General features: G+C 44.6%; 1 protein-coding gene across 1 annotated transcript; it reads right to left on the bottom strand.

Annotated features, from left to right (window-relative positions):
- Positions 1-40: 40 nt before the first annotated feature.
- Positions 41-27987, bottom strand: GARS1 (glycyl-tRNA synthetase 1). Its single transcript, XM_033165252.1, has 17 exons — positions 27621-27987; positions 22344-22445; positions 20164-20266; positions 19246-19387; positions 18387-18475; positions 16316-16392; positions 14679-14824; positions 13614-13763; positions 12750-12912; positions 10914-11078; positions 10679-10786; positions 9067-9212; positions 7086-7171; positions 5948-6057; positions 3997-4090; positions 2129-2319; positions 41-339 (listed from the first exon to the last, which is right to left on the bottom strand). Exons 1-17 carry the CDS (start codon positions 27900-27902, stop codon positions 214-216), a joined length of 2280 nt encoding a protein of 759 aa, XP_033021143.1. The 5' UTR covers positions 27903-27987; the 3' UTR covers positions 41-213.

The raw sequence follows: 27987 nt of genomic DNA, 5'->3' as shown, positions 1-27987 counted from the left end.
AAGAGAAAGGAGACGGAAAAAGCAAGCTTAATGTGGAAGCATTTTTAGTCTTTTAATTGTGTTTATTGGAGCTGGGAGTTAAAATTAGGCAGCAATTGGAAGTGAAAGGGGAGTAACCAGACAGTCCCTGTTTTGAATAATACACATGATAAATTTCATATTAACATGAACAGTAAAAAGTCGACTTCTTGTTAAGTTTCCGGGGAGTTTGTTTCATTCCTCTATTGTCTCCTTTTTGCCAGTCTCTTGTCCCTCGAAGAGTGGATACTTGGCCTCCACGTCAGCCCAGGTTATGTTGCCATTTGCAAGGTCCCGAACTATGGTGGGAAGCTCAGAGATCTGGAAGCAGGAAGAAGAAAGTGGCTTTCACACTCCAGGATCAACACAGAGCTAATCATCGTTCTCAGAAGAACCACGGGGCTCAGTCCCCTTGAGACTGCACCGTTGCAGAACATAGGCAGCCAGTCGCACCCAGCAATGGGTGGGCTCCTTCTTAGAACTGCAGAGTTGGAAGGGACCACGGGGGTCATCTAGTCCAACCCCCTGCAATGCAGGAATCTTTTGCCCAACGTGGGGCTTGAACCCACCACCCTGAGATTAAGAGTCTCGTGCTCTACCGACTGAGCTATGCCTTCAAAGGCGCATTGGACAGGATAAACACACACCAGAGCCAAGTTAAGATTCTTGTGTGCATTCTCTACTTCACTGGGCAAAACTCCCATCAGCCTCACTGTGTGGGCACTGCTTCCTTTTTCTCAGCATATTTCTGGATTATAATAAGGAGCCCAGGAAAATCCTATCCTTACCCTTGAAATAAAGGTATCTGTTGAGGCTCAAGTTACAGGCATGCTGCAGCTGGTGTTCACTCCCCCATGAACACAGAGAAGGGTCATGGTTCAGGGGTATAATAATGATAATTACTACTACTACTACTACTACTACTACTACTACTACTACCGGTACTACTATTTATACCCTGCCCATCTGGCTGGGTTTCCCCAGCCACTCTGGGCGGCTTCCAGCAAAAAATTAAAAATACAATAAAACATCAAACATAAAACACTTCCCTAAACAGGACTGCCTTCAGATGTCTTCTAAAAGTCAGATAGTTGTTTATTTCCTTAACATCTGATGGGAGGGTGTTCCACAGGGAGGGCGCCACCACTGAGAAGGCCCTCTGCCTGGTTCCCTGTAACCTCGCTTCTCACAGGGAGGGAACCGCCAGAAGGCCCTCGGAGCTGGATCTCAGTGTCAGGGCTGAATGATGGCGGTGGAGATGTTCTTTCGGGTATGCAGGGCAGAGGCTCTTTAGGGCTTTAAAGGTCAGCACCAACACATTGAATTGTGCTTGGAAACGTACTGGGAGCCAATGTAGGTCTTTCAAGACCAGTGTTATGTGGTCTCGGCGGCCACTCCCAGTCACCAGTCTAGCTGTCGCATTCTGGATTTGTTGTAGTTTCTGGGTCACCTTCAAAGGCAGCCCCATGTAGAGTGCATTGCAGTAGTCCAAGCGGGAGATAACTAGAGCATGCATGCACCACTCTGGCGAGACAGTCCGCGGGCAGGGAGGGTCTCAGCCTGCGTACCAGGTGGAGCTGGTAGACAGCTGCAATGGGCACAGAATTGACCTGCGCCTCCATGGACAGCTGTGAGTCCAAAATGACTCCCAGGCTGCGTACCTGGTCCTTCAGGGGCACAGTTACTCCATTCAGGACCAGGGAGTCCCCCATACCTGCCTGCTCCCTGTCCCCCAAAAACAGTACTTCTGTCTTGTCAGGCAGGCCCAGAAATGGATGTAGCCAGAAACCCTAGAGAGCTGCTGCCAGCCAGTGTAAGCAATACTGGGCTAGATGGACTAATGACCTGACTTAGGATGAGAATACATGATAGCTGCCTTATACTGTCTCCCCACTACCACTGGTTGTAAGGGGGGGGGGGAATTGTCTCATTCTCCCTTTCATTCAATGTGGCGTGTTTTTAGGTCCTTCTGCTTCTACCTGCACCCACATACATCCTGGCTCCAATCAGGCCACAGTTCAAAACAAGCAGGACTTTCCGCATCTTTCTCCTACAGTTGCTTGTCTCAAACCTCTGACTCCCCCCCCCCCACGCAAAGGGCACAGCCTACCTCAGCTCGTATCTGGCGCATGGAGTCGCGGTCTCGCAAGGTGGCCGTGTGCGGCGACCGGTTGACTGTGTCAAAGTCAATCGTGATCCCAAAAGCCACGCCGATCTCATCCGTCCTGGCGTAGCGCCGGCCGATGGATCCGGAGGAGTCGTCCACCTTGTGGGAGACCCCGTTTCTTGTCAGGGCTTCAGCTGCGAGGGGGTAGGAGGAAACAGGTGTACATCGTTTTATTGAGTCGGCCGGCTTTACAGAGAATTTAAATGGGAGCAGAGAAGAAATGGGCATCCCAACCTCAGCTGATGAAAGTCAAGCCCAAGTTTGGTTTATTTAAAGGGTTGGATATTTGTGCAGCCCTTGAGAATGAGGTGGAATGCCTAATTTTAACCACATATACACACACAAAGAGAGAGAGCTGCAACTGGAAACTAAATTCAGCAACGTTGCCATGAACTAGAATACAGTGGTACCTTGGTTTACAATCATAATCAGTTCCGGAGGTCCATTTGTAAACCAAAATAGGTTGTAACCCAAGGCACGCTTTTGCCAATGGGGCCTCCAAAACTTTTTTGTTCGTAATCCCCCCAAAATGGGTTGTAATCCAAAAAAAGTTTGCAAACCGGAACACGCACTTCCGGGTTTGACGTGTTTGTTATCCAAAACGTATGCAAGCCATACTGTTTGCAAACCAAGGTACCACTGTACTGCAGCGTACAATATATGAGACCACGCAGCCCTCCGGATACATTATGCCTTCCCTAATGCCAAGAGAAAAAATCATAGAATTGTAGAGCTGCAAGGGACTCCGAGGCTCATCTAGTCCTGCAATGCAGGAATCGTTTGCCCAATGTGGGACCCGAACCCACAACCCCTGAGATTAGGCGTCTCGTGCTCTAATAACTGAGCAAAGGGCACCTGCAGCCAAAAGGGAAGCATGTATCCTAAATATGAACCAGTTTCCACGGCCAGTTGTGGTTTTTTTTTTCCTGTCGGGAAATGCTCGACCACAGGGGTGGGGAACCCTTTCCAGCCCGAGGGCCACATTCCCTCTGGGTTAACCTCCTGAGGGCCACATGCCAGCAGATGGGTGTAGCCAGAGGCAAAAGCAAGCAGAGCAACAGGTGCAACTGCAGGCCACATTCCACACATGTGCCAGTGGTTTCTGCTGTTGAATGTTACAGTTTAAGGTTCATTACTGTTCCACAGAAATATCTCTTTAAAAGAAAGAAGGAAATGAACTGACCTAGTTTTGTAGCTGTGGGGCAGTACAGCAAGTGATGTTAAGTTTGTATTGATTTAAGGCGTATCAGTAACCAGACATAGTATATAAGGAGGTCTGCGTACCTCTCTCAGTACCCTAGGTGGTGGGTCACTGGATGGGTCATGTTTCTGTAATGTTCTTATAGCTAATGTAATTTCTGTTATTTTTCCTTTAATTAAATCCACTCCTAGTTATGCTTTACAGTCTCCTCAGCCTTTTGTTGTGCAGTTACTCAGCTTAAATATGCCAACATCTGCATCCACACATCTCTCCATCCAGCGAGCGAGAGGCATGATCACAGTTCAAGCATGCGTGCTAGTCAGCTGAAAGCACTCCAGGATAGGGCAAGGCAAGGCAAGGCCAATGGGGGGCAAGGTCTGGGATGAAGAGTCCCGAGAGCCAGATAAGAGTCCCAAAGGGTTGCATTCAGACCCCGCCCCTGAGGTTCCCCACCGCTGCTCTAGCACAATGAAGTCGCATCAGTGAAACAAATTGTGTAAAAAAAAAAAACCCTGGTCAATCCCCTTTCCTGCTGAACACCCCCCAATTCATCGATGCAATCGCAGCTTTGTTAACACAAGGCAGCCCGGAAGCATCGGGAGCTACTCACATAGTTCCTTCACAAACGGAATGAATTCCTGGTTTTGGCTCAGGGGAAGGACAGAGCACTTGAACGGCGCCACCACAGCAGGGAAACTGAAGTACTGGTGGAGAGAGAAAAGCGACACAGGTGATCAGGCAGGGAAAACTGACAGATCCAGAGTGGAAGAGTCTTCATCTGAATGTGATGGGAATGAGGGGTAAACTGGAAGGCCCCCCCCAAAAAAAATCAATTCTGCTCTAAGTCTGCTATGAATTATGTGACTAGAAGACTCTGATTTTGTGCTCTGATTAAGTTGTGAAAAGAACATTCATTTTGATCTTGCAATTTGGACCTTCGGCTGCGGGTGCTTTTCTTTTCTTTCTTTTCTTGCCAAGTCCAGATTCCTCCACCCACTCAAATTAATGGGAAAGGAAAAGCTGAACCTCAATCTTAAGAGGGGCAAAGGGCACAGAAGAATAGGCAGAATGGAAGCTACTGGGGATCGGGACGGATTAAATACAGAAAGCTAGAACCTATGTTTGTGTTCATACGATCTACTCCAGGTGACCAAATTGTTCTTTCCATATATACAGGTGAAACTCGAAAAATTAAGAGTATTGTGGAAAGGTTCATTTCTTTCAGTAATTCAACTTAAAAGGTGAAACTAATATATGAGATAGACTCATGACATTCAAAGCGAGATATGTCAAGCCTTTATTTGTTATAATTGTGACGATTATGGCGTGCAGCTGATGAGAACCCCAAATTAACTTTGGGGTTTTCATCAGCTGTGAGCTATAATCATCACAATTATAACAAATAAAGGCTTGACATATCTCGCTTTGTGAATGTCATGAGTCTATCTCATATATTAAACTTCAGTAGCTAATGAAAACAATTGCTTACATAAATGGACTCTTCCACAATATTCTAATTTTTCGAGTTTCACCTGTACAAATATTGGATATGTGCATAGAAACATATGACCATTTAACAGAAAACGAATTATGTTTTCTACCTTCAAAAACAAGGCTGGAAGCCTAACATCATTTTTTTCACAACACACACACAAACACACTCCGGAGTTACAGAGCTATTTCATACATTTCAGATTTCCTACAGAGAAATATTCTGAGTAGGCAAATGCTTATCATGACGTGTGGAGTGGGGGTGCAAGTGTTTCTTTTTTTATTATTATTAACTTTATTATTTAATACAGAAAGAATGAATTCAAATAAAAACATCAACTCATAAGAGAAAAAAACACATATACAGAAAAAGAAAATTTGAATTAAAAAGCCAACATATGGCTCTTTGCTTAAATAAAAACCTCATTATACATGCCATGACCTAATCCTTTACATCATTACAAAAAATAATAATAATATACCTCTCACCTAATGACATCCTGTTCAGTATACCTTAATCATATCGATCACTTTTTATCTAACCTTTTACATATATCTTTCTTTATTCCTTCTGTCCATTCTTCCATTCAATTTCTATTCTCTCCTTCTCCCTCGCGACTTCCACTTGTCCTCCTCCCAGATTTCATCTGTCACTTCTTTATACTGGGGGTGCAAGTGTTTCATGTGCCCCAAGTAAAATGATCAAGTAAGTCAGTGTATACATCAGCTGCCCATGTGCTTGCAGTTGTCACACTTGTTTGCACACTCCACACACTACAAGAAACATGAATTGCATACCTGGAAATGAGTTGCGTGCAGGTAGCCTGACACAATTGCTGCTTGTCTATGAGGTTATTATTACTCCCATTTTACAGGCGGAGAAAGGGAGCGGAGAGAAAGAGCTATGACTCAAGGCCGCTGGGGGCTCAGCAGGGCTCTAAACCAAGTCTGCGATGCCCAAATCCAGCATACAATGCTGCGGCTACAAAATCCGCAGAGCCTCCCATAGGAAGCCACCGACGTACATCAACTCTGAAACCAAACCAAATTCACTGGGGGGGAAATCCTACCGTCCGTTGTTCATCTCCCTCCCGGATGCGGAACGTGTGCTCAAATATCGTGTACATGATTCTTCCGATACCAAACGAAGGCTCAATCACATTGGGGACAATCTCTTCCACTAGAAAACAGATAGGCAAGAAAAAAAAGGGTATGTTTTGCTAGGCCAACTCAGGTTGGAAGGCGTGGAAGCTTTTCGCGTTCCTAACAGTTCTGCCCAACAGTGACAGGGCTCCAAGGTTGCCACTGTAATGCCCACAAACACCACTCTCTCTCAGTTTGACTGTACGGAGCAATTATATCAGGCTTCCTCAACCTTGGCCCTCCAGATGTTTTTGGCCTACAACTCCCATGATCCCTCGCTAGCAGGACCAGTAGTCAGGGATGATGGGAACTGTAGTCTCAAAACATCTGGAGGGCCGAGATTGAGGAAGCCTGAATTACATCAATGCTAGTGGCCCCAGCGGAGGTAAGGCACTACCATGGGAACCGTGCATCTCAGTCAAACCAAGTGAACGGCATCTGAACACATTCATAATGGTGGTTTTTACCCCTGACCATAGGGAAGCCATTTCAGTGCTTGTCAGCCTTATGCAGTGTTTCTTAAACTTGGGTCCGCAGCTGTTGTTGGACTACAACTCCCATCATCCCTGACCACTGGGGTCCTGGTACCTAGGGAAGATGGGAGTTGTAGTCCAACAACAATGCTGATAAGGCTGCAATTAGATGTGCTACAGCAAGGGTGGCCAACTTCCAAGAGACTGCAATCTACTCACAGAGTTAAAAACTGGCAGTGATCTACCCCCTTTTGTGGGGTTCAGGTAGAGGTTTTTGAGTTTGTTTGTTTTTAAAGGAAAGCCATCCATGTTTTGGGGGGTTCGGGTCAAAGTTGAGGTTTTTTTTTAGGAAGGAAAGCCCTGTTTGGGGGGCTTCAGGGCAAAGATGCAGAGCTTTTTTTAGGGGAGCCGAAGTTGCTGAGCTTCTTTGGGAGGAGCCAGTGATCTACTAGTAGATCACGATCTACCTGTTGGACATGCCTGTGCTACAATGAATGGAAAGGAAGTCTCCCACTGACTTGGGTCAGGGGACAGTCTTCTGGCTGTGATCTTTACTACAGTATTTTATAGCAGCAAGTACAGGGAGACCTACCATGTAAGGTTTTCTGGAACCTCTTCACGCCGACCATGTCCTTTGTTAATTGAAAAGTTTTCCCTTCTGTCTCAAAGGTAAATTCCCTGAAAAGAAGAAAAGGGGACTCAGAATCAATACTAGGCTCTTTTCCTTCCAGAGGATGCTGTGGGGTTAAAGGAAAACAGCAGCAGCAGTGACATTCCAGTCCAAAAAGCAGGTCCAGCAGATGCCAGGAGAAGTTGGAAGGTCATCAAAAGCACTCCAAAAAATAGTTATGAATGAACAACCAGGTCAGCTCAAGGATCCCCGACAACATCCTGACTACGTATATACTTCCTGAAAGTAAACAGCTGAGGAAAAGCAGGTGATCCTTCTCTGCAAGCTTCTTTCAATGGATTTAGACAGTCCAAAATCACCTCCTCAGGCTTGGTTGCCAACTCCTAACCTATACGATCACTATGCTCAGGAAGTTTAGAATACTGCATCTTGAGATTAGCAATTATAGAAATTAGGTAAATATAGCAAACACTAATAAAAATGGTGGTTATGTATTTATAAGAATTATTATAAACCTCCAACTCAAATTATTACGGTGGTGTACAATAAAATCATCAACATCACATAAAATACAGAACCAACACCAAATCTATTTATTCCCCCTTTCTGTTTTGAGAGTGTTTGGGGAGAAATTTGTTGTTTTCTTCTTCTTCTTTTTAAGGCACTAGCAGGGAAATGCAATCCATGAAATGGAAATTGGAGGATCGCCAAAGAATTGATGCTTTTGAATTATGGTGCTGGAGGAGACTCTTGAGAGTCCCATGGACTGCAAGAAGATCAAACCTATCCATTCTGAAGGAAATCAGCCCCGAGTGCTCACTGGAAGGACAGATCCTGAAGCTGAGGCTCCAATACTTTGGCTACCTCATGAGAAGAGAAGAGTCCCTGGAAAAGACCCTGATGTTGGGAAAGATGGAGGGCACAAGGAGAAGGGGACGGCAGAGGACAAGATGGTTGGGCAGTGTTCTCGAAGCTACCAACATGAGTCTGACCAAACTGCGGGAGGCAGTGGAAGACAGGAGTGCCTGGTGTGCTCTGGTCCATGGGGCCACAAAGAGTCGGACACAACTAAAAGACTAAACAACAACAAATTGCAGATGGAGAACATAGAGGGGGAAAGACCCAGTCAAATGAATTTTGCAACATTCTGATTGTCCTAATAAAGGTATTGCTCTAATGTGGATTTAGGCAAATGAGCGTTTCCTGATACTTCTGTGGATTTTTTAAAAAAATGAAGGAAAAGGAGGGTCAACTGGGAGCCTTTACTGATTGGCAGCTGATTCAGTCTCCTTTCATCTTCTAATCCAAATTTTTAAGTAAAAATTGCTCAGGCTTTTTCAGATCTTTCATATGCTCTTTCGCCCTTGCCAAAGGCTCTTGAGAGTGCTGGAACTTGCAGGGGTAGGCAACCTAAGGCCCATGGGCCAGATGTGGCCCAATCGCCTTCCCAATCCGGCCCGCGAACGGTCCGGGAATCAGCATGTTTCTACATGAGTAGAATGTGTGCTTCTATTTAAAATGCATCTCTAGGTTATTTGTGGGGCATAGGAATTCATTCCTTTTTTTTCTTTTCAAGATGTAGTCCGGCCCACCACATGGTCTGAGGGACGGTGGACCGGCCCACGGCTGAAAAGGGTTGCTGACCCCTAGCTGGAAGAGAACATATGTACTACTGGTTCTTGTGATCAAAGAGCAAATTTCATCTATGAAAAACAGAAAGATGTCTGCAGACATACTACAGAGTTGACACAAATGACAGTTTGCCAGCCGCATCGTCAACAAAACCCGAGATAGTCTGAGATCAGAAAGCGAAGCCCCAGAACCAAAGCCCTCTCTAGGTGACATTTTATTCGCAAGTTATTTGTGCTGCAATCTGAGCATCGCGGCACAAGCTGGTGGGCAGAAACTGCCAGATTCACTTCCCTCAGGCTCAAATGCTTACCCTTTTTCGTTCAACAGTTTCTCCATCTCATTGATGTAGCACTCATCGCAGATGGAAAGGTATTCCAGCACCAGTTTGGCGTCCTTCTTGTAAGCTTTGCCAATGGCTCCCTTATTCGCTTCGAACTGAACGACGTTGGCTGTTTTGTGCAGGTTACGTTAAGGAATCCCAAGGGAACAGGAGGCTCACACCACATTTGCTACCCTGATGCTATTTATTGTTTCTTTAGCGCCGTAGTGGCATGCACAGCATATTCCACACATAGCACCGGGGGGGGGGGGGGAGTCACTTTGGTGTATGCAGCTGCCCTAAGAAACCAAAACTGCAGTTCTTGGTAGTATGGCATCAGGGGCAGTAGCTGATCGAGCAAAACTTCTCACCAGCAAACATTATATGCACAGGTCAGTTTGAATCCATATTTCAGGGGACAATTGCTAAAGTTTCCTTGCATAATTTCACTACAGCCGTACGTTGGTTTTCGAACAGCATAGTTCTCAGATGTTTTGGCTCCCGAACGATCAAAACCCGGAAGTGAATGTTCCGGTTTTTGAATGTTGTTTTGGAAGCCGAACATCAAACGGGGCTTCCGTGGCTTCCGATTGGCCGCAGCAGCTTCCTGCAGTCCATCAGAAGCCTCGTTTTGGTTTTCGAATGTTTTGGAAGTCGAACGGACTTCTGGAACGGATTTTGTTCGACTTCCAAGGTACAACTGTACTTCAGAAAAATGGCTCCAGGTGTAAAAAACTGTAATACCAGGAAGTACTTCACAAGCTATCTTGGGACAGGGTCAATATGCTATCTAAGTTCCAAGTTTATACTGGCATACCTGGAGGCGCACGGTTGTCGGCTTCAAGCAGGGTGAATTTGGTTTAAATCAAATCAATTTAAATCACGATTTAAATCACTAGTCAATAAGATGTGATTTAAATCATTTTTTTACAGGAAGACTCATTCTTGCTGGTATAATCTTAATATTTACAACCAGATTCGTTTTTGGAATAACAAGTTTTCAGAGTAGTTTTTAGTTATATCAAAAATTACTGATTTGGTTACACTATTAGAAATGCATAGACCAATGATTATGAAATTATTGTGAGGTTTAGTAAGTTAACGGTTTATATTTGAACAACTTTTCTGCTGTACTTTATTGGAAGGAGAAAAATCATTTCCTTAATAAAAAATTAAACAATTTATTTAACTAAAACAGTAACATTATAGCATATGTATCCATGATAGTTAATTGATGTGGTTAAACAATTAAAAAACAACAACAACTGAGTTTTAGCCCACATGAAAAACTTAAAACAAATCCTTATTTCCAGATGAATAGGCTTTGGACTCTAATGTAACTGAAATAGAAAACTATCTTTACAAAGATGTTTCCCCCAAAAGCATTTTATTTTAAAAATCTGTTTTAAATAAAAAGAATCGTGTGTGTGTGTGTGTGTGTGTGTGTGTGTAAAATATCATTCAATTTTTACCCACCCTGGCTTCAAGAGAGCTTCCTGAATTTACTCCCAGCAGCCTCAAATGGAAACCCATCAGGTGAACCTGCACATCCTTCCAGCCCGATTCCCTGCCAGTTAGAACTGTTGTATTTTTGAAAGGATATGGGTTCCTTCAGAGGCTTTTCAGCTACAAGAGGAACTTTGGTGGCTCTGGCGTGGCAAGAGAGGTCGTAGCAAGAGCGGTCAGCACAGCCAACAATTTCAATCCACCCCTGAAAGAAGACCAAAAAAAGGGGGGGAGGATTCACCTCTGTTCAGCACACCACCGGGTGAGTTAGCCAAACTCTCTCCTCTCCCCTCGATTAATACAGAAACCTCTGCAGCTACCAAAGCACTTACATAGGATGTTTTGGACTCCGCATCCCAGCAGTCGCAGGCATAGTGAGCCATTTCGTTCTCCATGTGTTGTCGGAAGCGCAGCTTGTTTGGAGAGATGCCGACTTTGACAAGGTAGAGGTAGATGCGGCCAATGAAGTAACCGAGCACAGAGTTATTGATTACACCCTGGAAGGAGAGAGAAAGAGACGGGGTGTCAAAAGCGAAAAACTGCTTCCTCAAGTAAATATGCAGACTATGCTGCATGCCTTGGGTTCAGTGTTAGAAGCTCAGATATATAAGCTAATGTCAGGGGACCACCAGGGGTCAGCAGAGAGCATGATGAGGGGGTGAGAGGGGTCTCGGATGCTGAGGTTTCCGAGCAACGGCTGGAGAGTCCGAGCACCTCATGCAACAGCGGAGAGCAGGAACAGGGCGGCATGGTGGAGGGGCTGTCAGACTCCAGAGAGCCCGAACGCGACCTGAGCAGCCAACTGAGCAGCTCGGGAACATAGGGAAAGGTGGCAGCCCCGTCGCCTCAACAACGTAGGGGAATTAAACGGAAGTAAGAGAGGAGATTTGGGGTTCCCAAACTACTGTGTTGGAGGCGTTCCCGCCGAGCGCCACTTCCGGAATGTGAAAGTGACTGAATGGACGCTAGAGCTTTAGAAGAAGAAGAAGAGAAGAAGAGTTTGGATTTGATATCCCACTTTTCACTACCCGAAGGAGTCTCAAAGCGGCTAACATTCTCCTTTCCCTTCCTTCCCTACAACAAACACTCTGTGAGGTGAGTGGGGCTGAGAGACTTCAGAGAAGTGTGACTAGCCCAAGGTCACCCAGCAGCTGCATGTGGAGGAGTGGAGACGCGAACCCGATTCTCCAGATTACGAGTCTACCGCTCTTAACCACTACACCACACTTAGCTCTGACTTGTACAAATTTGTATAATAAAGCAATGTAAATATACAGATCTGGAGTCGAGAGCCGTTACTCGTGGGAAGCACCATTACCCCCTGACAGCTAATCACCAAATGGCACCTTAAACCTAGGTTGTGGTTGCCACAATGGAATGTCTAGGTGCCTCTTTTTTTACAATAGTTTTTTTTTCTATTGCTGTTGTTATTGTTGCTGTTATTCATTTCATTTCTATACCGCTTTATATTTTTTTAAAAAGTCTCAAAGCTGTATACAACACATTCAAACTTTAAACAATCCAGAATAAAACAAATTCAAGCTTCAAGGACAATATTTCTGATCCTCCTCTGAGTGGCATTTTGCTTTCCACAGTCACCAACCAGAGATCTCCACATGGTCGCAACTGGACCTGCGCCAGTCGCAAATTGTGCCTGGTGCCTGGGGAATTTCGAACACTGCTTGAGTTGTGGTACAAAATACCGGGCCCTTTTCCATGAAATTTCAACAGCATCCTCCATGTATTAAATAAGGAAAGTTAAGTTAGGACAAATCTTTTTATCAATTCCACAGGATTTTAATGCGGAGGTGTTTAAGGGCTTGTTCACAGCTGGGCAGCAGGGCCCACAACCAAATCTCAACAATGGTTATCAGAAGCACAATTTTTTTTGTCAACATGGTGAAGATTCCTATGTGTAGCAACAGCAAACCCAGCATGCCCTGGAAAATCAGAGGATTTTAGCTCTGGAAAGGGACGGAGACTTTCCATCATAGTTAAGGCTAAACTTGTAGAGTGAATACAGAATTAATCTCTGTGTTGCTTCTTGTTCAGAAATTGCAATATTCAGACCTCACTTAGGTCTCTACAAAGGTGTGTAACTAGCAGAATTCATGTTCTCTTCCACGTTTCTTTCACATGCTTCTACTTGCAAAACACACTTTCAGTACCTGCTCAACAGCATCCCCCAGGCGCATGGAATGAGCCGACTGCCCACTGGTCTGGGCTTTGGAGGAGTACAAGAGGATGTGAAGGTCTGCTACATTCTGGAACTTAGGGTGATGCTTCTCACTGGGATCCACAAAATGCTCAATTTCTGCCATTGTGAATTCTCTAAAAGACAAAGGCACGCCCTTGGTTTAGTAGCTATTCTGTTTGAGAGCCACTACAGCACCTCCCATTAAGGTGAGATAACCCACAAGCTCTGCACAACACCACGTACACAGGTCAAGCCATCTCAATGTCTCATGGCATCCCAGACTCAGAGAGCTGGAATCACCCAGTGGACACTGGGATAGGGAACACAAGGGCAAAGTTCATGCTAAAGCTGCGAGCATTTGGCACCTTATATGTATATAATATTTATTTCAATTGTAAAGAGAATGAACAGAGAATATATAAAAGGTCCGCCACTTTTTAGCCACCCAAAGAACAAATAGGCACGGTAAAAATCTCAAGACAACTGAAACAGTAACCAGTCTACCTAAAACCATTCCCCCCTCCCCACAAAAAAACCCACACCAAATATCTGCATTGTGGAATTTCTGGGGATCCAGTTAAAGTCAATGCGGTAAAGCAAAGTAAAAATGGCAAATATTCACAAATATATGATATGACACAGACAGCGCAGACAATACTTCCAAAGGTTATGCAACAGGGCCTTTTTAGAAATCAACATGTAGAGAGGTGAATGCATGGAGATCATTTAGGAAGACACGCCCGTGGTTCGATTCCCTTACAAGTTGAGAGAGAGAGAAAGAGAAAGTCTGTGTGTGGTGTTCACAAACTCTGTCACAAAAGAATGCTTACAGTACCTGACTCTAATGAGGCCTGAGCGAGGAGAGATCTCATTCCTGAAGGAATTCCCAATCTGAGCAGCAGCAAAAGGAAGTTTGCCTTGGTTAAATTCCAAGAGGCGTTTAAAGTTCAGGAAGATCCCCTGCGCAGTTTCCGGTCTCAGGTAACTTTTAAAAAAGCACACAAATAAAATCCAACAATGAAAGCACTGAGAAGCAGGAAAATAACTCTCCTGAGAGCAGACGGGCCTGGTCCCCCAACTTTTTATCTGGAGAAAATTGTCTTGCAATCAAAAAGTACAACCAGCATCTCTCCTCCTGGCTGCTCAGACTCCCTTTGCTGGCTTGCTTGGCTGGGGTGAGGGGGGAAAGTTCTGAGCCTCAATAATCAAATTACATGTGGGAAAACACCACTACTCTTGAGAATTTGCGGATTTGGGGTGCGGGGAGCAGTCTTAATTGTTTTATACATCACTACCCCAGTCCCTCCTCCATCACTGGTAGGTTCAGCAACACATGAGGAACGGCTTAGGGAGCTGGGTATGTTTAGCCTGGAGAAGAGAAGGTTAAGGGGTGATATGATAGCCATGTTCAAATATATCAAAGGATGTCATATAGAGGAGGGTGAAAGGTTGTTTTCTGCTGCTCCAGAGAAGCGGACACGGGGCAATGGATTCAAACCACAAGAAAGAAGATTCCACCTAAACATTAGGAAGAACTTCCTGACAGTGAGAGCTGTTCGGCAGTGGAATTTACTACCAAGGAGTGTGGTGGAGTCTCCTTCTTTGGAGGTCTTTAAGCGGAGGCTTGACAGCCATCTGTCAGGGATGCTTTGATGGTGTTTCCTGCTTGGCAGGGGGTTGGACTGGATGGCCCTTGTGGTCTCTTCCAATTCTATGATTCTATGATACATACACACACCGCCCCAAACAAACTGAAGATTCCCCAAGACCTCCTTCCCGGTGTGGGTTAGTTGACTACAAGCAGAACACAATGGAATGTATTCAACTGTAGTACGAGTCAGTCACCCTCGCCAAGCCCAGTGGGTCACAAGAAATATGTCAACGCCCATGCTTAATATACCCTGGCATGTTTCCTCCAGGCCCGATAGAGGTCTTGAACATAAGATTGAAGGACACCGGAGGACTGAGGTCATTTCCAGTAATGGGAGACTTCACGTTATAGTTCACAAACAGATCCGCAAGCTCTTCTTGGCCGTAGTTGTCCAACTAGGAGTAAGACATGAAAGGCAGATCCATTTAACACAGGAAACTGCAGCAAAGACTTAACTCTATCCACCCCGTCTCCTCTTTAAAGAGACACCAGGCCCTTATGAGAAACTGCAAAGGATTAACCCTAGCATTTCATTGGGGGAAGCAACAAGCATGGATTTGCCAGTGCAGCCTCTTACAAGGGCATTCTGGCGATGAGATAAGGGGCCAGAGCAACACAGCCGAACAGAAACACTGTCACACATTTCCCAAAGCGTGCTATGAAGAGGGCTGGCAGGCAAAGTGCAGGACTGGGGAACCGATGGCCCTTCTGATGCTGCCAGACTACAACTCCCATCATCCTTCACTGCTGACCATGTTGCCTGATGGGAGTGAAAGCCAACCAGATCTTGAGGACCACAGGTTCCCCCCTCTCCCTGCCTCAGAAAGTAAATTAAAAAGCCCACAATACTTCTATATTTTCATGCCCCAACGCAATGTCAGCTGTTTGTGAGGATCAGGAAACCAAATCTGCAAGTTAAAGGACGCTGTGATAAGTGCACAATGGGTACAAGAAGGAACAACCCCTTTTCCTTCCCTTGCGAGGTTATGAACTGCTGCAAATGCCTCCTAGGCAGGAGGGTGGTCTGTCTTCCCCTTCCTCTGGCCAACAGCTACTTCTACAGGAGGACCCAGTCGGGAGAGGATGGGCGACAGCAGTGCAAACGTCGACTGCCTATACACTGCAGCTATCAAGTCCCGCTGTGTGCTTCCACCACACACCCCTCTTGCATCTGCTTTGACAAATGGGGAGTTCTCTTCAGGGATCTCCAACTGCTTAATTCCACTGCTACCCCTTCTTACTCACATTGGGCCAACTCCCGCCAAGTGAGCCAGGGCCAAGTGCCATAAGCCAATTGCATCTTGGGCCACCCTCAGCACAGGCAGGTGTCACAGCTACAGCTTGCCAAATCTCAGTTCCCCCACCAGGTTATTACTATCCCAGCATCCACCTTGTTTTATCCAAAGCAAAAGAAAACAGATATATAGCCACGGATCAGCCAAGAGCTCCCTTCCAGCTTTGTTCAATCTACAGGGAAGCAAGTTTCACAAATGTCAGCAAGCCCCTCTTGCTGCACAGATTTGGACAAGCAGGACTAGAAATTATTCAAAGGCCAGAAACAGGGGAGGAGGAAGTTTCTTACTTGATAGGCTTCAAGCTACATGTGGAGCTCTGAATTTGCCTGTAACGGAACCAGGGAACCAATTGCCCACCACTGTGCAATTGTAATAGATTCCCAGCAGGTATGTGGAACAAACCTTTACAATCTACACTCCACAACGCAAAGCAAACAGCCACCCCACCAAACGAATTCGCCACCTGTAGAAAACTCATTTGTGAGATGTTAACTTCCGAGTTCGTCCGGTGTCTTAATTCTTCCCAGGGAACCCAAAGTAAATAATTGAAAGCTTGCGCCTCCGTTTCCGTTTGCACAGCCACATACTGACCTGCGTCAGAACATTCTCCATTTCAGCCTTCTTCTCAGCTGTACATTTCTTGTCAGACATCAGCTTCTGTAAGTGAGCTGCAAGAGAAGGCAGAAAGAAGCGTTCGTGGCCTACCACAAAGCCCACCAGAATGCAGATTCTAAGAACTAGATGGGCAGTTTCCAAAAATAGGTCTCCGAGGAGCCCCCAAGATCCCCAAAGCGGAGATCAGTAATGACAGGTTTCTCAGAGAAACATGTCTATCGTGTCCATCATTAGTGACCTCCTTCTGCAAAGCACAGCTGTAGGAGAGAGTTCCATCTGGGCCATGTTCCCAGTTCAAGAAGGTGAGCCTGAGGCCCAACTGGTCTGACTTGTGCTCAAATACCCTCCAGACTTCTCTATAGTGCATAAATGGTTCCTCAACTCGAGTGTCAATGTAGAAAAGAGTTCTTGAAGATAAATGTCTGAAAGCAACCGAATCAGGGAAACCAATTTGGCTCTCAACATGTTCAGGGAGAGAAGATCCTCAGCCCCTCCCAGAGCTGGCACAATTTAATGTTTCTGGTATCATTTTCACAGAGTAAGAACAAAAAAATAGAAGCTTCTGAGTTGGGGCCAAAGGCCCATGTAGTCCAGAATCCTGTTCTCACACCAGCCAACCAGATGCAACAGAAATTCACCAAACCACACAGTTCCCAGCAGCTGGTATTGTGAGGAATACAGTGAACATACGAGCGTAGCTGTCATGGATAGTAGCCACTGACTGCCTTCCTCCGTGAATTTCTCTAATCCTCTTTGATAGCCATCCAAGTTGGTGACCATCAAGGTGACCGTCACTCTTTCTTGTGGGAGTGAATTCTAGAGTTTACGTGCTGGGTGAAGAAGTACCGTCTTTTCACAGCACATAGTTAAAACTGTGACATTCACTCCCACAAGAGGCAGGGATGGCAACCAACCTGGGTGGCTTAAAAAAGGATTAGAAACTGTCTGAGTCACTCTTAAGGCGGCATTCTGTTTCCAGGCAAATTTCTAGTCCTGACAGCTGCAGAGAAAGGAGGGAGGATATTGAAAATACGGGTGCTGAAGATAAGAGATGTGAAGGCCCGGGGGGAAACCGGAAAAAATCGGAAAAAAACGGGTTTTTTTCCTGAAGCCTTTTTTTGGTTTTATCCCGAAAAATTGGAAAAATTGTTTCAATCCGAGCAAACATTCAGTTTTTAGAAGTCCAGAATAACTGTGATAATGACAGGCGCAACAGAGTAGATGCAGAAGCAGAGACTGAAACTGATACTGATCATTACAGCTCAGAAAATGATTCTGATTGAATTTCATGCCCATTCATTGAAATTTAGTCCCACTTCCTTCTTCAGTTCTTTTTATGAGAATGTTTTTTTTAAAAAAAATACTGTGGAGAGGAAATATGAATAATTGTTATTTCTGGATTTTTAAAAATTGTTTTGTGGAGTTTTTTTTTGTTCCACATAAACTAGTAAACAGTTCAGGAGATTACAGATAGGTAGCTGTGTTGGTCTGCCATAGTCAAAACAAAATAAAATAAGAAATTCCTTCCAGTAGCACCTTAGAGACCAACTAAGTTTGTTCTTGGTATGAGCTTTAGTGTGCATGCACACTTCTTCAGGAGACTGTTGCTCCATTTGTTACAAATATAAATAAATATTATTTAAAAAGTAAATTGTTTGTAATATTTTTAATATGCTAGTTGTGATAATTTTATGCCCATTAAAATTGTCCATAGTTATATTTTATGTTTCTAAAGTAACAGAATGACTTTCAATCTGGAAAAGAAAAAAGAAGTGCTAATGTAGCATTTTTTTCAATTTTCCCGAAAATTTTCGTTTCCCCCCCGAAAAAAACCCGGGGTTTTTTCCGAGCTTCAAAATTTCCGGAAATTTTACATCTCTAGCTGAAGATATGCCAGCCCAGCATAATACATGGTTTATGCTAACTTGGCTTTCGATTGGGAGAGGAGAGAGATTATAACTTTTAATCTAAAAACATTTGTTAGATCAATGCTGAGGCAAGGGAGGAAAACACACGAAACCAGTCCTGCTCTCGCAACGCAGCCTACCTTTCAGGAGATGATCAGCTCGGAAACACTCCCCGTTTTTCACATCCTTCACCATGAAGTCTGCAAATTTGTCTACGTGGCCGGAGGTCCTGCAATGGTCAAGAGCAGCGTCACTGCGCATGGTGTCATGATTTATTTTATTCATTGGCGGATTTATAAACAGATTCACAATGCAAAGCTACCCAAACAGTGTGTGATTAAATATATATATAGATCACGGACTTAATTTTTAGAAGACATCTGAAGCCAGCCCTGTTTAGGGAAGCTTTTAATGTTTAAGAGACTACTGTATTTTAATATTCTTTTGGAAGCCGCCCAGAGTGGCTGGGGAAACCTAGCCAGATTATTATTATTATTCAGTAAAACAAAAGCAATACTACTGTGGTAGAATTCACATTCCACAAAATGACAGGGTTATACTTCAGGAAACATCCTGAGCAGCCATCTACCTTCTCGCCACAGCGGTACCTATAGAAGCGCAAGTGCTTGCATACACACAAACAAACACAAACACACTCTGGTACCTCAGTTTAACAGTCCTGTTTACGAACAATTCTGTTTATGAACTCTGCAAAACCGGAAGTAGTGTTCCGGTTTGCAAACTTTACCTCGGTCTACAAACGGAAACCGAATGGTGGAAGGGCACCGGCGGCAGGAGGCCTCATTAGGGAAAGCGCGCCTCGGTTTAAGAACAGATTCGGTTTAAGAACGGACTTCAGGAACGGATTAAGTTTGTAAACCAAAGTACCATATATAGCACTCTCTTTTTCTTTTTTCACTTTATTTTGTGGAACTGAAAAAACTTCAAATAAAATATCAATAATACCATAATAAAACAGTAGGGTGACATGCCACTTACTTCAGAACAGGCTCCGGCGTGAGCATGGTGCAGTCTATCTCAAGAATCTGCTCTTCCTGGATGAAGTGCTGCCTCCAGGCATGAACTACATTGTTCTTCAAAGCACAACCCACAGGACCAAAATCATACAGGCCACTCACACCTGCAAGAGAGACAAGTTGTGAACACACACACAAACACCATTCCAAATAAATAAATAAGTAAAACAACAACAACAACAGAATTCCAGCCTGCAATCTACAACGTATTATAAAAAGTTTTGCAACATTTTATTGGTGCCATAAAATAGAACATAATTAACTGTTATCTCCTTACTACTGCTGGCAATTAAACAATCCATTTTTTGCAGATTAAGGCAATTCACTCATCCTACCAATAACCGTTAAGAAACTTCCTTTTGACGTTGAGAGAAGCATCTCCTGTCAATTTTTACTAGGAGGCAAGCACCACATGACCCGGAAAAACATCAGCTCCCTCAGCCAGAAAGCGAGATGAGCACCGCAACCCTAGAGTCGTTCGCGGCTGGACTTAACTGTCAGGGGTCCTTTACCTTTACCTTTATAAAATTCCTATAAAATTTAAACCTATAAAAATAATTTGCTCATGATGTACTATGGAGCAGTGTTAGAATTAGACCCAAGCAACAAATTGCACTGAATGACAGTATCATACACCCACCTAAATTTTTTAGCACCATTCAGCTTAATGCAGATGATAAGCTAGATCTCCGGCATTCTTCATTATTTTTATTGTTAATTCTGATTTCTATGTTACTGGTCGCCTTATGTTTAAAACTGACCATTACATCCTGTATCGTGCTTTTTTATCAAGGCCCAAGACTGCAAAAATAAATAAATGGTGAAGAACACAGGAAATCATGTTCTGAAGAGTCGACAATTACTATTATAAATTGTGTACCTCCATAAATAGAAAAAGCCTGGTCATAGAAAAACCTTCGCTTCAGAGTGTCTTCCATTTTAGCTCTGTCCACAATATCATCCTTTGGCTGCAAAGCCAACTCCTGTAAAAAAATAATAATGATAGATTTCAACTAAAATAGATCTTCCCTGAACTGATTATTCTCTCTCTCTCTCTCTCTCTGTAGCACACACACCTGCATACATTACCCTGCATAAAGCGGAATAGTGCTGGATGTCTTCTGCTTGTATCTGAAGCTGCCCAACATCTGTAAAAGCTATTTTTAAACACAGTCTAAGGCATGCTGCTTTCAGCTGCAATGGATCCAGGACTCTGAAGCGCACATGACAAGGAGCCAGTGATGGAAAAACCTCCAGAAAAGTAGCTAAAGTCCTCAGTTAAGTGTTTAGGGAAGCTTCTTACAACCTGGTGCCCCCCAGATGTTTTGGACTACAAGACCATCAGTCCCACCCAACACAGGTGCACTACTCAGGACTGGTGAGAATTACAGATCAAAACATCTGGAGGGCACCAGCTTGGGGGAGGATAGCTTAAAAAAAAACAGGTGGCTTAGAAAGCAGCCTATAGACATGGTGCAATCAATAGACACCCTTCAAGAAATTTCCTGATAACACGGGTGCTACTGGAAAAAAGGGACCTCCATTTAAGTCCTATTGCTAACATGCATTTATTTAGCACCAGAAGGAAACTGACCAGCTCAGGCTTTCCTAAAAGATAATATAGCACCAGCAACATTGCTAAATATGTTTTTAATAATGTCCGTGTGGTTATATTTCTGTACTTTACTGTGGTTGCACACTGGGAAATGATGCAAAGTTTTAATAAGCCCAACATAGCTGGGATGCCAAACTTCAAAAACTTAATGTTTGAAAAGAAAATAAACGTTTATATGGCCCCCAAGACATGACAGTCTCTGCCCATGAGACTTTGAAATAAACTAGAGAGGAGAAGCAGCAGTGTTGGCAATGCTTTTTGCTATATGTGACCCAGAATAAATCCATAGAAGTTACCAGTCTGCCAAAATTTCTGCTAGTCTTCTGGGGGCTAACCAAGGAGGGAAGGGGTATTTCCTGGCTTCTCCAGCAGCCCATTTGCTTTCTATGCTGGACCCAGAAGAGAACTCATTTCCCACTTGGCCCACCTGCTCACTCATCGGCATGCAATTCCTTGTTGCCAGTGGCCACCCAGCAAGTGCCTAAATCAGGCATAGGCAAACTCAGCCCTCCAGATGTTTTGGGACTACAACTCCCATCATCCCTAGCTAACAGGACCAGTGGTCAGGGATGATGGGAGCTGTAGTCCCAAAACATCTGGAGGGTCAAGTTTGCCTATGCCTGGCCTAAATACAAGGTTTATACATCCAAGTTGGACTGATGCGAATTGGCAAAGGCTGGTCTAAACCGTGGTTGAACATTACAAAGATGGGCCCCCACCCAGTGCAGCCGCGAGCAGTTTAGAAGCATGAAGTTAGCCTTGACGACAGATAAGGAAAGCAACCCCACTTACAACTTTTAAGTTTAATAATAATAATAATAATAACAATTTATTATTTATACCCCGCCCATCCGGGTGGCTTCCAACAAAATATTAAAAACACAATAAAACATCAAACATTAAAAAATTCCCTAAACATGGCTGCCTTCAGATGCCTTCTAAAAATCAAATAGTTGTTTATTCCCTTGACATCTGATGGGAGGGTGTTCCATGTGACGGGCGCCACTACTGAGAAGGCCCTCTGCCTGGTTCCCTGGTTCTCTCACAGGGAGGGAACCGACAGAAGGCCCTCGGAGCTGGACCTCAGTGTCTGGGCTGAACGATGGGGGTGGAGACGCTCCTTCAGGTATACTGGACCGAGGCCATTTAGGACTTTAAAGGTCAGCACCAACACTTTGAATCTGGCATGCTATCACTAACCATAATCAAGAAGAAGCACAGTTTGGTGTTGACAGGCAATGCTGAACTATGGTTAATCTGGAAATGGAAACTGAAACTTCCAGCCACCTCCTTGCAGCCACAATGAGAGAAGAAAGGAGGAGGGGAAGCGCGGAAGTCTGAAGTTCATTGTAACTTGTCAGTGCAACCCTAAACCTTGGTCATTTACTCTGGCATAAGGGGGGGGGGACCAAAAGTCAACAAAAAAATTGACTCCCAAGGCTCACCTTTGCTTCGAGGATTCTCTTGCGAGCCTTGAGTTCAGCTACTGCTTTGTCTACATCCACCTGGGGAGCCTTCTCTTCCTTCAACTTTCGAACAAGTTCGCCCTAGAAAAAGAATTGCAAACAGTCAATAAGGGTTCAGTTCTGGAAGAAATCCCAAGGACACAGCGGGGGTGGGGGGAGCAACTGCCAGCAGAGACAGCACTTTCCCGCCACTTAAACTCACAACGTACACATGGATTTGAGGGACAAGCAATACCTGACCCACAATGATGTTTAAACCAGTACAATTGCCTTTTGAAGGGGGGGGGAGAGGTGAACTCTCACAAAGAAATGCACAGAGTGTGGTGCGTCACAGTCTATGTACCAGTTACAGGTGGGTAGCCGTGTTGGTCTGCCATAGTCGAAACAAAATAGAAAATTCTTTCCAGTAGCACCTTAGAGACCAACTGAGTTTGTTCTTGGTATGAGCTTTCGTGTGCATGCACACTTCTTCAGATACCGTACAGTCTATGTACGTTTACGTACAGTCTATGTACGTTTACCAAGAAGTCAAGTCCCACTGTGTGAATGCAATTTACTTTCTAGGAAGTGTGTCCAGCATTGCAGTCTCATTGATTTTCTGAAAGATGTGACAGTAAACAAAAACAAAAACAAAAAATTGACAGAAGCAAGTTATTATGGCATTTCAACAAAAGCCATACGATTTTGAAAGACAGCAATGGAACTGACTGCAGACATCTTGATAAAGGCTTAAGGATGGTTTCACCGTGGGCCGATAAGAATGTAGGTTAGAAAAGTCATTCTTACCAGGATTTCTTATCTCACGTTCACAACAGTCCTGGGAGGATAGGCTATGACGAATTTCCCTTCCACACTGTATCTACTGGGTCCCATGGCTAAGAAACACCATAGGTCTTATACCCCACACTTCAATTTCCACACAAAATTCAGTATTAGTTTTTCCTTAAGTGGAAAACAGGGCACGGCAACATAACTGTGAAACTTAGGTGGATACAATTCCAAAAGTCCCAGGTTCCATCCATAGAACCTTGGAACACCTACACAGAATTCCCAAGTAGTTTGTCACAAATTATGCACATGGAGTCTTGCAGTGAATATATACACAAAGGCTACAAACCCTGGTGAGTCACAATCATAGTTATTTGGGGTGTGAGCAAGTGCATATATGGGGAGGTGCATACACAAAAGTCCACACTCAATAAGTCCACTGTCTTGATTATATGGAGCTGGACAAACCAATACAAGGGCTTAGCTGGATATATCCCACGACATTCTTTGCCAACCTGGTGCCCTCCAGATGTTTTGGACTATAACTCCCATCAGCCCCAGCCAGATGGTGGCAGTTGTTGTCCAAAACATCTGGAGGGCACCGGACTAGCAGAATGCCTTAAGGATTAGATTCATTATAAAAAAGGCTATAAACTCCCATCACCTTCCTAGTTTCACACATCACGGTTTAGCATCAATCTTCCCCCTAAATAGATTTCCCTTATTGAAGGACTCAAATGGGACTGCATTTTTTAATAATAAGTTATTTCTACACTGGTAACCATTTGCTCCACCGACAAGCAGCTGGCAGGAAGAGCAGAAGTTGAGGGCAAAGGAAAATATGAGCAGGAGAGAGAGAGCTTCAGATGTGGAAAGAAATCTCCATCCTTATGAGATTAATCAAAGAAGAAGCAGGCACGCCAAGCATGACAGACCACAAACTCATCAGGGAAGAAAAGAAAGAGAAACCCGACAGCGTCCATGGCTGCAGCCAGACTAACAACGAGCTTGATTCTGAATGTGAAAGTTTGACTCAAAGTCACTGCAGTTGCAGGCTAACGTGGCAGAAGGGAGGGAACTGAAGGTTGTTGTTTTTTTTAAGCTAGAAATGAAGGGAGGGAGAAGAAGGGATTAAGAGGGGGTCGTCTGAGAGATAAAACCTCAGGAAAGCAGTATTAAAAAGACATCTGAAATCTGCAGTCACCAGGTGTGAAAAGGGGGGGGGAGCATGCATTTTTAAAAAGCCAGCAGCATTTGCAGTTTCACATGTCAAGAAAGAGAAAGTCCGGAGCACACAGGGAAAAGGTTAGAAAGTGAGGTGGGGGGGGGGGGAGGAAGGAAATGCCGACAGGATACAATTTACTTGAGAGAACCTGCCCAACCCAAAGAAAGTGCAACAGAGCTAGACTGATGTGGCAGATTTCACTGCAGCTTTGTCCCTTATGGCAGGGAAAGGGATCCACCCCTCTAACACAGAAGTCTATTGCATCAGGCACTGCTGCAGGAGCAAAACATTAACCCAGCCCAGGACTGATTTCTCACTCAAGGAGATCTATCCAGAGGTGTAATTAAAGTGTTTCTTCCTTCCCTAATGACGGGGACAAGCCAACAGTCCATACAACCTCCTCTTCATTCACCAGATCTTAATCTCTAATTTCACAGCACACAGCACACTCTCTGTGCCTCGAAAAAGTCCCTTCTCACACCAAGCTTTACTTTTAGCATTTCCTTATTGCAAAAATGAGAAAGCAGGAAGATTCCTGTTTAAGAAAACGTACTGTGTTTGTGTATCAGCTATTGAGATTTCTTTTAAAAGGATAACCTCCGACTCTCGCATCGAGCCACCCAAACCTGATTCAGCAAGATCTCCTTATAACCAGGTAATTTGGGATGATGTATGATGATTCACAAGAAAAACAAAGCTGAAGCATACACTAATTAAGATGCTACCCATCCAGTTATGTAAAGACACCCATCTGAGTCCATTTTACTTGACTAGCTAAGCAAGAATACACTGTGAACTTAGTGGCATAATGGGGAATTTACACAGAAAGAACCTTGTATCAAAGATTGGGTATATAAATAATCTGGGTATGCAGGGTTTTTTGCTCAGTTGTGAAACAACCAAACAGATCCAATTTTGCATTAGATTGGAATATACAGACATACACCCTCCAGGATACAAAGATATAAAAGAGTATTGCAGGAACCTAGCAGATCCGAGAGTCAGATGGTATGTGTAAAGCTCATCTCCACCATGTGAAATCCCCCACAAAAAAAGTTAAGGAAATTTAACAGTACAATGCTTCAAAGCAGCACTGTATATCAATAGGCATTCATCCCTAGTGGGAGTCTAAATATATCCTCAAATCCTTACAGGCATTGTATTGTTACGACTACAATTTATTTATACAATCTGCTTTTCAGCCCAAAGGCCCCCAAAGCAGCAAACAGTGTATTATACTGATAAGAACATATGTTATGCTTGATCTTACCCAAAAGGTCATGAGAAAATGCTTAATTTGCTTCTTTTCAAATGAACAAAAGTGGCTACAAATCTTCAAATCAGAAAGCGCAGAGATTCAATTCTTTACTGCAAGGTATCACATCTGTCTACGAAAGGAGTGTCGTAAGGGGCAGAGTAAAGTTTCATTAGGAATAATGCATTCCAAGTGAAACAACTCTGTAGAAAGCTAAGGCTGCAATCTCCCACTAACCTAGGACCACTGAACCCAATAGGGCTTACTTCTCAATAGACAGGTATAGAGCAATGTGCTGTGTAAGATATGCAGGAGAAGAAAATGATGCTCCATGTGGATGGACTCCACGCTGCAAAAAAATGAATCATCATTTCACACTGTAGGGGCGAAAGGGGGCCTTAAACACATCCCTCGACAGAGTAAACAGCTGGAGCAATCCAGCTGAAGAAAATGAGAGGAAAGACCATCCATGGTATGTGGACAGCAGGGGGAAAGAGTTCATACCCTATCTTGTTCTCAGCTCAGTTTATCACAGCGGGAGAGGAACTGCAGAGAAGCAGCCCCCAAAGCATGAGAGTTTATAAAGAGCAAGGCAGGCATCTCACAAAAGACCCAGATCTACGTTCAGGGAAATTTCACCCACCCAAATGGAATGCAGGAACCTAGTTATATGAAAGAAAGTACATCAGAAAAATTAGCTGTAACACAGACAAATCTCAGGAGCCTGGGGAAAGGAACCACTGCCATACATACACACAACTGGCTCTCTATGAGAATAGGAATGCTGCAAAAAGACACAGCACTTCAATTCAAATGTACATGAGGACTTTCCTCAAACAGAATTATGGAATGTCTATATGAATCCAACTTTAGATAGATACAGATCTGTAACTAAGGGGGGGGGGGTTATGGTGACGTCCCACACACCTCAAAGCTACAGTGGAAAGCCTTGGAGAATAACCAGGAATAAAGCATTTGTATGTATCTCTTAATTCTACAGCTACACCATGAATGCGGGCAGAGTGACATGCAAGTCGGAACAGAGAAAGATGACTAGGATGAGAAAGCTTCAAACAAAGGAAGGATCCAGAGGAAGCACCTGTCCTAAATCAAGTTTTGAAAGGACACCACAGCACTACACGCAAATCAAGGGTTGGTTAGGATGCCCCGAAAACACCCAGGATCCAGGATCCCAAGCAAATCCCACCCAGAGTTCCAAGCATAAAGGACAACCAGGGGCAGCTGCACCTTGTCACTGGTTATCCTCAGATAGAAGGCTCCCAGGACAATCCTATATGCGTGGTTGTTCGGAATCGAGCCCCAATGCACCCAGAGGGGACTTACACCTGTGTAAAGCATCTTTGCAGCCTGACAGTATTGCTGTCAGGTGCGATTATTCACCTCTTTCTCACTACACCGATCCAGACTACACAGAGGGGAAGCCTATTGAAAGGGGAGAAAGATAAATCCTCTGTAGGCATATCCCTGTGTGTCTGTAACTATATATGTCTCTCTCTGTGTGTGTGTATTCAGATATATGTGTGCATCCCTCATTTATATGTGCATCTATCTATCCCTATGTGTTATATATATATATGTGTGTGTGTGTGTGTGTGTGTGTGTATATATATATATATATATCTGTATCTATCTATATGCACATATATGTGTGTGTACATGCATACATAATACACACACATATCCCTAACACATAGGGATATGTGTGTGTACTATGTGTATATGTGTGTTCGTTCACATACATACACATACACATATATACATACATATATACGGTATATCTATACATACACACACAAACACACATCCAGAGAAATGCAGATTCTAGAGGCCCTCATCCAAATTGGGGGGGGGGCAACATCCTGGAATGAAAAAGAAGGAAGCCCCCCTCCTCTTTCTAACACAGGCAGACACCCCCCCCCCACTGATGGACAAAGGACCCCCCACCTCCAAACAAGCCCCTCTCTCTCCGCCCCCGGTCCAGCCTCACCTGCTGCCGCACCGCCTGCCTGAGGGGAGCGAGCAGCGCCTCGGCGGCGGGCCCGTCCATGCCGGCGCCGGGGTTGCTGGTCCACTGGGAGGGCGAGGAGGAGGAGGAGGAAGGGACGGCGGAGGGGGACGCGGGGCGCCTGGTGAGCAGGGTCCGGCCGGCGGGGCTGGGCTGGAGGCCGAGGGAGGCGAGGGGGCTGAGGAGGAGGCTGCGGATGCTGCTGCTGCTGCTTCTGAGGCGGCCGAGCGAGGCGGCGCGGAGGACGCTAAGGGGCCACGGCATGGAGCGCAGGAGGGCGGCGGCGGAGGCGGCGAGGCCCGGCCCCCAGCATGATGAAATCCCCGGCCGGCGAGGCCGCCCTCTCCGC

Source organism: Lacerta agilis, chromosome 12, assembly GCF_009819535.1.
Source record: "Lacerta agilis isolate rLacAgi1 chromosome 12, rLacAgi1.pri, whole genome shotgun sequence".
Taxonomy (NCBI): Eukaryota; Metazoa; Chordata; class Lepidosauria; order Squamata; family Lacertidae; genus Lacerta; species Lacerta agilis.
The sequence above is the reverse complement of the archived record's forward strand: the minus strand, read 5'-3'. Positions and strand labels throughout refer to the sequence as shown.

Coding starts and splice junctions, on each gene's coding strand:
- GARS1 (XM_033165252.1), bottom strand. CDS start 27,902: ATGCCGTGGCCCCTTAGCGTCCTCCGCGCCGCCTCGCTCGGCCGCCTC. Junction 18,476..19,245: donor ACGCCGGAGCCTGTTCTGAA/GTAAGTGGCATG, acceptor TGACCATTGCAG/GACCTCCGGCCACGTAGACA. Junction 4,091..5,947: donor AGGGAGATGAACAACGGACG/GTAGGATTTCCC, acceptor TCTCTCCACCAG/TACTTCAGTTTCCCTGCTGT.